The 8,819-nt window shown below is 50.4% G+C and overlaps 1 protein-coding gene and 1 pseudogene across 1 annotated transcript; one reads left to right on the top strand and one right to left on the bottom strand.

Moving 5' to 3' along the window:
- Positions 361 to 3,312, bottom strand: LOC109948590. Its single transcript, XM_020562223.1, has 2 exons — positions 885 to 3,312; positions 361 to 767 (listed from the first exon to the last, which is right to left on the bottom strand). Exons 1-2 carry the CDS (start codon positions 3,310 to 3,312, stop codon positions 361 to 363), a joined length of 2,835 nt encoding a protein of 944 aa, XP_020417812.1.
- Positions 8,193 to 8,819, top strand: part of LOC18778357 — a 1,775-nt pseudogene continuing 1,148 nt past the window's right edge.

The following is an 8,819-nucleotide window of genomic DNA, read 5'->3' as shown; positions in this document are numbered from 1 at the left end:
TCTAGTGTACTCTTTGGAACACTCGTTTGTTGTTTATTTTAGTTATGTATGCACATTTGTCCTTGCCAGGAGCAAGGCTGCTTTGACTTATGATATATGACTTAGTTTGATATCAATTGTGTTAAAAATGAGAACAATGTGAGTTCATGAGAATGAGCCTGAGTCAGGCATTTCATTGAAATAGATGCCGAAAGGCAGAAGGTACAAGTGGTCTAGGGTCTAGATACCTTACGTCTAACTTACAGTAAATAATCAAGACCAAAGTATTGTCCTAGGGTCTAGATATGTTTACTTGTAATAGTACTTGAGGTGGTCAGCATTCCACGGGTGAGGCAGCGTCTTGCCTGTGGAATCACGAAGCTAATAAGTGCCGGGGCGGCAGATTTTGATAATCTCGTAAGGACCTTCCCATGTAGGGCCGAGGGTACCTTCGTTAGGATTTTTGGTAGCCAAGGAAACCTTGCGCATGACCCAGTCCCCCATTTTGAAAGCACGGGGCTTGACTCGGGAGTCATAGTATTTGGCGATGCGTTGCTTGTATGCGGCATTGCGCATGCTCGATTGGTCCCGGACTTCGTCAATGAAGTCGAGGTTGAGGGCCAACTGCTCGTCATTGGCCGTGGCATCGTAAGTGGAGGTTCGGTATGTGGGCTGGCCAATCTCTACCGGAGCCACGGCCTCGGTTCCAAATGATAGGGAGAACGGCGTTTCACCCGTGGATGTGCGAAAGGTGGTGCGGTAGGACCAGAGTACTTCTGGGAGTAGTTCTGGCCAGCAGCCCTTGGCTTTGTCAAGTTTTGTCTTGAGGGTCTTCTTGATAATTTTGTTCACGGCTTCGACCTGGCCATTGGACTGAGGATGGGCTGGGGAGGCGAGACACAGACGAATCTTGAGGTTGGAACAAAATTGTTTGAATTTGGCGTTGTCAAATTGCCGGCCATTGTCGGTGACGATGGAGTTGGGGATGCCGAAGCGACATACAATGTTTTGCCACACAAAGGATTCGATGCGAGCCGCAGTGATGGTGGCCAAGGCCTCGGCCTCAGCCCACTTGGTGAAGTAGTCTACGGCCACAACTGCATACTTGACTTGGCCCTTGCCCTCTGGCATCGGTCCAATGAGATCCAGTCCCCATTGGGCAAATGGCCAAGGACTGACCATGGCCATCAGTGGTTCTGCCGGGAGTTGTGGAATGTTGGCGAATCTCTGACACTTGTCGCATTTCTGGGTGAAGGCCTGGGCGTCAGTGTGGAGTGAAGGCCAGAAGTATCCTTGGCGGATTGCCTTATGAGCTAATGAGCGTGCGCCCGAGTGGTTGTCGCAGATGCCTTCATGGATTTCTCGGAGGACATAGTGACCCTCCTCTGGAGTCAGGCATCGGAGGTAAGGAAGGCTGAAACCCCGCTTGTATAAGGAGCCGTTAATGATCAGGTACCGGGCAGAGCGATGGCGAACGCGTCGTGCTTCTGCCGGATTAGCCGGTAGTGTTTGGTTCTGTAAGAACTGGAGGATGGGGTCCATCCATGTAGGGCTGTGATCAATAGTGCAGATAAGTGGGGCTTGTGTGCTGGGCTGGGCCAAAAACTCGATGTGGATGTGTCGACCCGTTCCTTGCTCCAAGGCTGATGCCAACCTGGCTAGTGCATCGGCATGGCTATTCTCGGAGCGCGGCACGTGCTTGATAGAGTGGGCGTGGAAGGTTGCCAGCAAGTGCCGAGCGTGCTGGAGGTAGGCCGTCATAGAGGCATCCTTAGCCGTGAAGTCCTGGTTGACCTGGTGGACCACAAGTTGTGAATCGCTGAATATCTGAACTTGCCTGGCATCCATCTCTTTGGCTAATTGAAGACCAGCTAAGAGTGCTTCGTATTCGGCCTCATTGTTGGAGGCTTGGAATTTGAAGCGAAGGGCGTACTCGAGGGCAACCTTGTCTGGGGAGATGAGAACGAGGCCGGCCCCACAGCCCTGGGCATTAGAAGAGCCGTCTACGAATAAGGTCCACAGGGGCTGGGTTAGGTCGAGATTGCCTTCGGTGGGGGTTTGGTCCTGGCTGGAAGGGGGATTGGGTTCGGTTATGAGCTGGGTAGCTGCGGAAGCTTGGGGATCCGTGAATTCGGATAGGAAGTCAGCAACGGCCTGGCCCCTCATAGCCGGGCGGGGTTTGTAATGAATATCAAACTCGCCCAGTTCAATGGCCCATTTGACCAGCCTCCCAGAGGTTTCTGGGTTCTGCAACACCTGTCGGAGTGGTTGGTTGGTTAAGACATGGATGGTGTGAGCTTGGAAATATGGTCGAAGGCGTCTTGCCGAGACGACCAAGGCGAACGCCAATTTTTCGATGTCCGGGTACCGAACTTCGGCATCTTGCAATGCTTTACTAACATAATGCACTGGGTGCTCCGCGTGACCTTTTGATCGGATGAGCACAGAGCTAACAGCCGAAGCTGAGATGGAGAGATAAATCACGAGGATGTCTCCGTGCTCAGGGGTTGACAATAAAGGGGCCCGGCCCATATACTCTTTGAGCTCGCTGAAAGCCGTGTCGCATTCAGCAGTCCAGGTGATGTTTCTTTTGGTGCCTTTAAGGGCCTTGAAGAATGGGGCGCAGCGGTCAGTGGCTTTGGAGATAAATCTGGTCAGGGCTGCGACACGTCCTGTAAGGCTTTGGATATCCTTGACCGTCTTAGGTATTGTCATATCTAAGATGGCCTGGATCTTTTCTGGATTGGCCTCAATGCCCCTCTGGCTGATCATGAAGCCAAGGAATTTTCCGGAAGCCACCCCGAATGCACATTTGGTGGGGTTAAGCCTCATTTTGTATTGCTTCAGGATGGTGAACATGGCAGAGAGGTTGGGGATGTGCTGGTCAGCCGTGCGACTCTTGACTAGCATGTCATCGACATAGACCTCCATGGTATTGCCAATCAGGGGGGCAAAGAGCTGATTCACCAGACGCTGATAAGTAGCCCTGGCGTTTTTGAGGCCGAAGGGCATCACCTTATAGCAGTAGAGGCCGCGATCCGTAATGAAAGAGGTGTGGGCCTGATCTTCGGGGTGCATGAAGATCTGGTTGTAACCTGAATAAGCATCCATGAAACTAAGGAGGGCGTGGCCGGCTGTGGCGTCGACTAGCTGGTCAATGCGGGGTAGCGGGAAGCTGTCCTTTGGGCAAGCCCGATTAAGGTTGGTGTAGTCGACACACATTCGCCAGCCCTTTCTTGGCTTGCGGACCATCACGACATTGGCCAGCCATGTGGGATAGTCAACCTCCCTGATGAATCGGATACTACTCAATCGATCCACCTCCGCCTTCATGGCCTCATAGCGCTCGGGATCATAGGCTCGACGCTTCTGTCAGACTGGTCGGACGGCAGGATTGACGCTAAGCCTATGAGATATGATGTCTGGTGATATGCCAGGCATGTCATTGTAGGACCAAGCGAAGACTTCGGAGTTGAGGCGGAGGAAGGCGACCAGGTCAGAGCGAAGCTCTGGTGAGATGGAGGTGCCGATCCGGACTTGTCGATCCGGGATATCGTCATGGAGGGTAACCAGCTCCAGGTCCTCCATAGGTTCGGCCTGTGGTGCGATGGACTCCTCCCTGGGGTCTTCAGGTGGTTCTGTGCCAGCTTGAGGAGGGGCGGGAGCCTTGGTTACTGCTAGGGCTTCACTCATATGTTGGCGATTGGTGGATTTGACGGCTGAAGCGTAGCAGCTTCGGGCTCCGAGTTGGTCGCCGCGCACCGTGCCTGGGCCATTAGGAGTGGGGAACTTCAATAGCAGCATATGCGTGGAGATAAAAGCCTTCATTTGAGCCAAGGCTGGGCGGCCGAGGATGACGTTGTAGGCTGTGGGACAGTCGACGATAAGGAAGGGGGTAGTGATCGTCGTCCGCTGGGGTGCGGCCCCAATTGAGATGAGGAGATGAATGCTGCCGATGGGCTGGACCACATCACCCGAGAAGCTCACAAGGGGTGTGATGCTTCGGTCGAGTAGGTGAGGTGGGACCTGGAGTTAATTGAAGCACTCGGCAAACATCACACTGACCGAGCTGCCAGTGTCCACCAGGATACGCCCAACGTCGAAGTTAGAAATGTCAGCCCGGATAATGAGTGGATCGTCATGGGGGAGGATAACACCACGCTCCTCCTCCTCGCAGAAGGTAATGGGGGCCCAGCCAGTCCTGTGGGTCTTTGGCAATCGTCCCTGCTCGGTGCTGAAGACCTGGTGCGCATAGGTGGAGCGGACATAATGTTTGATGGAGTTGTTGGAGGTGCCAGCCAGGGTAGGACCTCCGCTGATGGTGGAGATCATGTTGATTTGTCGTTGGTGAGGGTTAGGCGGGGTTGGTATGTTGCGCACATAGTTGTCCAGCTTACCCTCCCGGATGAGTCCTTCAATGATGTTGCGCAGCGCAACACAAGACTCGGTGTCATGGCCGCTGAATTGATGAAAGCGGCAGAAGACCCCCGTGTTTGGCATAGGCTTGTTGGATGGTCTCCGAGGGGGTGGCTTGGGGATGATGGGGGCTTCACGCGCCAGGACGTTCTCATAGGTGGTGTTGAGGGTCGTAAAAACCTCAAACCTGGGCCTGGGTGCGAATGGAAGTGGGGCCCGATCACCAGGCCTGGGAGGGTTGCTTCCACTAGATTGATGGGGGTTGCCATGTCTGCCACGTTTGTGATTGCCGAAGGGATGCTGGTAGCTATCCTTCCGCTTATGTTGTTGGTTGTCCTGGGCACTCGGGGCAGGGATAGAATGCTGAGGTGGGGCTGGGGCGGGTGCTGAAGCAGGTGGAGGGTCGGCGAAAGTGTTGCGCGCCAGGTTGGCTGGGCCACGCTTGGAATTGAAGTATTCAGCTTTAGCATGGATCGCCGCCTGCTTCATCAGCTCTGCATATGTGTTCCAACTGTTGCTATGAACCAGGTAGCGGAAGTTGGACTCGCGGAGGCCGCTCTTAAAAGCGCCGAAGGTAGCGCGATCGTCAGTGTCAGGGCAGCGGGAGTACTCATGACTGAACCGAGCTGCATATTCCCGAAGGGGTTCGTCCTCAGCCTGCCTAAGCATATACAAGTCGTCGGCAGAGTATAGGCGATCAGTCTGGATCATAAAATGGTCCAGGAACGTCTGCTTGAGACTATCGAAGGAGTTGATGGTACGGGGGTGGAGCCTGTAGAACCAATTCAGGGCCGCGCCGCTGAGGGTGGAAGGGAAAAGGAGGCACATGCCTTCATCAGTGAGGCCCTTGCACCCGAGGGCAGACTGGAAGGAGTGGATATGGGTGAGAGGGTCCTCCGTGCCAGTGTAGAAAGCGATGCGGAGTGGCTGGATATCTTTCTCCTGGTGGTAGTGGAGGATGCGTTCCGTAAAGGGCCCTGGTCGTGGTTTTGCCCAGAGGGGTTGATGGCTGCGTTGTTGTTCGCTTTCCAGGCGCCGGACCTTTTCAAAGAGAAGCCTCATGGCCGGGTCGGCATGAGGAAGAGTTTCAGGCGCCAAAGGCCTGGGGGCGGGGCAGACAGAGACTGGGGATTGTTCCCAATTTTCCAGCGCCCCAGTGTGGTAATTTGGCTGGGTCTCTGAATTATAAAAGTCCCAAGTATCCGAGTCCCCGACACCTTCCTCGTCGGGTATGCGGACGGGGGCTGGCGAGGGGCCCAGGTGTGTCACCCGTGGGTCTTCGAGGTTGACAGGGATAGGGATCGGCCTTGGCTGACGGTCCGAGAGGCGATCCCTGCAATCTTGATAGATCCTGACTGGTTCATGGGGCCGGTCCCTCGGCGGGGGAACGCAAAGGGGTCGCGACTGGGTTATCTCCGGATGAAGGTGGTCTTTACCCTTGCGGAGCCTAGCTTGGGCCGAGGCACTGTGGCTGGAATGTACCGGCTGGTTCGGCTGAGTAGGCCCAACGTTCTGGGTGAGGTCTTGCTGGGCATCCTGGGTGTGAGTCCTTTCCCAGTTCCGCTTTAAAACACGGTAGTCATGTTCTAGCTCAATGTTCTTGCAATGAAGGTGCTCGTATTTTTCCGACATTTTAGTGACACTGTCGCGGAGGCGCTTCACTTCTGCCTGGAGAGTGGCATCTTCCGAAGATTTCCTTCTAGAAGTACCATCGCAGGGGGTATGGTGCTGGGTGTCGCGGCTATCCTCGGTCGGCATAGCAGAATGTGGGGTGAAGAAGAGGCGACGGGGCCTGAGGGGTGAAGGAGCCAGCTGGGCTGATAGAGAAAAAGGGGATTCAAGTGTCGAGTTCCCACAGACGGCGCCAAACTGTTGATGCTCAAAATGGCCCGGCCAATATTGAGTCCAACTTAGTGATTAGATGTGCTGAGTCTTCAGCAGAGAAGAGGGCTGAGGCCCTTGGTGAAATGGGTTGGTGAGAGACCTGTAGAAGGTAAAAAGAGGAGAAGCAATCGTTAAGCTTCGGACACCGGTGTGGTGCCGGCCGAAGGCCCTCCGATGCCTAAGTCAGTTACAAGTAGTAATTCTGGCAGAGTAACAGTAAAAGTGGGAGAGTAGTTCTTTGTTTTACCTGGGTACTGTTCCCTATTTATAGGGAAGTGAAAGTGGGAGCTTTGCACAAAGTTCCAATGTGGGACTTTGTGCAAGCCGTTGTGGTGGCGACACGTGTCCTGGAGATTAGGTTTGGCAGCTGAGAGCTTCGGCAGGTGTCTGGCACCTCGGAAGTGTCTCTTCCTTCGGCATGGGAGAAGGCGTGGCTGCCTTGGTGCTAGTCGCTTTGATGCTGGGTCTGCTCGGTTCATTATGGTGTAAACAGATCCCAAAATCAGGTTCGTCTAAAATGGTTGATATGGGACAGTTCACTCGAGCTTCAAAAAATGCAGCCCCATGATCATTGCAAGAAATTGAAACATTATATTCGAATTCGCCTGCAAAGGGGTAGAAGTGAGTTAGGGTTTCAGATAATGATGTCTTCAGAATCTTGGATCTTTCCGCAACGGAAGAATGGTGATCAATATTATTGGCCTCAACATCTCTACTATTGTTGGGGTAGAAGAGAAGTAGTGGTATATAAACATCAGGAGAAAGCTGATCAAAAACAGAGAGGTTGGTAGTTTGAAGATGTGAAGGAGTTGGAGAGGATGGTTTAATTGTTTCGTTGTGAGTGACTTCAACCTTCATCTCTGAAACCATGATGTTGTTCGAAATCCTCACCTTCATATATAACCCCAGAAAGACACAGCCTGTGCAGTTCGAAATTCAAAGTATTGAATTATTCTGTTTATTATATACATTATCTAAATTGCATGTGGTATGCCATATGCTCTACCATCCGACATTAAAGAACCTTCCTGTAGAAATCTTCAAGGATATATAATACTAATTAGTCAACTTTGAAAGCCACAAAAGCTTAATGTAAGGACAACAACATGTTCCTGTGAAATCAAGTCAACTTGTCATTAATTTATATGTACTTATTGATATATTAATAATTAGCTAAACTAGGAAAAGCATGCTGTGCTTCTGAAGTCAGCCAACTGCACCTACCCAATGTACATTTCTTTGCGATGACCTAGATGAATTTAGTATATGAATTTTTTTAAGTTGAATTCATTTAGTTTTCTGGGGCATTATTTTGATTCTTGGATTTCGATTTTGATCATTTTTATTTTTTATTTTTGTTAGGTACATTACTCTGAAATATATACACAAAGGTACGATAATATACACATATATAATGTACCTATTAATAATATATCTACAATATTGTAGCTATGTGTATATTCATGATACTGTATCTAATTAAATGACCAAATTCAAAGTCCAATCTAAGGCAAAATCATCGATTCTAAATATGATATTCTAAGCAAAGAACCTACTAGTGTAGTGGTTTGGAGCAATTGCTCATCCAGGAAAAGTTCCGGGTTCGAGTCCTAGCATTCGTGTAATGTGTGTGTGTTTTTAGTATGTTATTGTCAATTTCAATAGAAAAGGTCCTAAAAAAAAAAAAGATATTCTAATTTTCTTTTCAAATTGGAAGTCATGCAATATTTCAAAGTAGAAAAAGTCATGCGGAATGTCGAAATAGAAAAAGTCATGCCATACTTAAAAATAAAAGGGAAATAGCTTAAAATGACACCCATTTCATAATTTTAATTAAAAATACCACTCCTTCCCAATTTTTGTACAACTATCACCTATAAATATAAAATTATTGTACCTTTATTGCTATTTTCCAAAAATAAAACCCTCATCAGGTCCAGCCCTTCCGTCATCTAGGGTTTAGATTGCCAATTCCCCAATCAAAACACCACCCCAATCCTGATTCAAATTACACCAATATTTCTGTAATTCGGCGGTAAAATCATCATGGGGAAGAACGACTTCCTAACCCCAAAGGCAATTGCCAATCGGATCAAGGCCAAGGGACTTCAGAAGCTTCGATGGTACTGCCAGATGTGCCAGAAGCAATGTCGAGACGAAAACGGCTTCAAATGCCACTGCATGAGCGAAAGCCACCAGTGACAGATGCAGATCTTCGGCGAAAACTCTAATCGCATAGTCGATGGCTACTCCGAGGAGTTCGAGCAAAGTTTTCTCGATTTGATGAAACGAAGCCACCGGTTCAGCCGTATCGCCGCCACCGTGGTCTACAACGAGTACATCAAACGACCGCCACCATGTTCATATGAATTCGACTGAGTGGGCCACGTTAACCGAGTTCGTGAAGCACTTGGGGAGGACGGGTAAGTGTAAGGTTGAGGAGACGCCAAAGGGTTGGTTCATTACTTAATATCGATAGAGATTCGGAACCCTTTTCATGGAGAGGTTGAAGAACAAGAGACTCAGGCGGATATGGCTGA

The sequence above is a fragment of the Prunus persica genome, chromosome G4 (assembly GCF_000346465.2).
Source record: "Prunus persica cultivar Lovell chromosome G4, Prunus_persica_NCBIv2, whole genome shotgun sequence".
NCBI classification, from domain to species: domain Eukaryota; kingdom Viridiplantae; phylum Streptophyta; class Magnoliopsida; order Rosales; family Rosaceae; genus Prunus; species Prunus persica.
The sequence above is the reverse complement of the archived record's forward strand: the minus strand, read 5'-3'. Positions and strand labels throughout refer to the sequence as shown.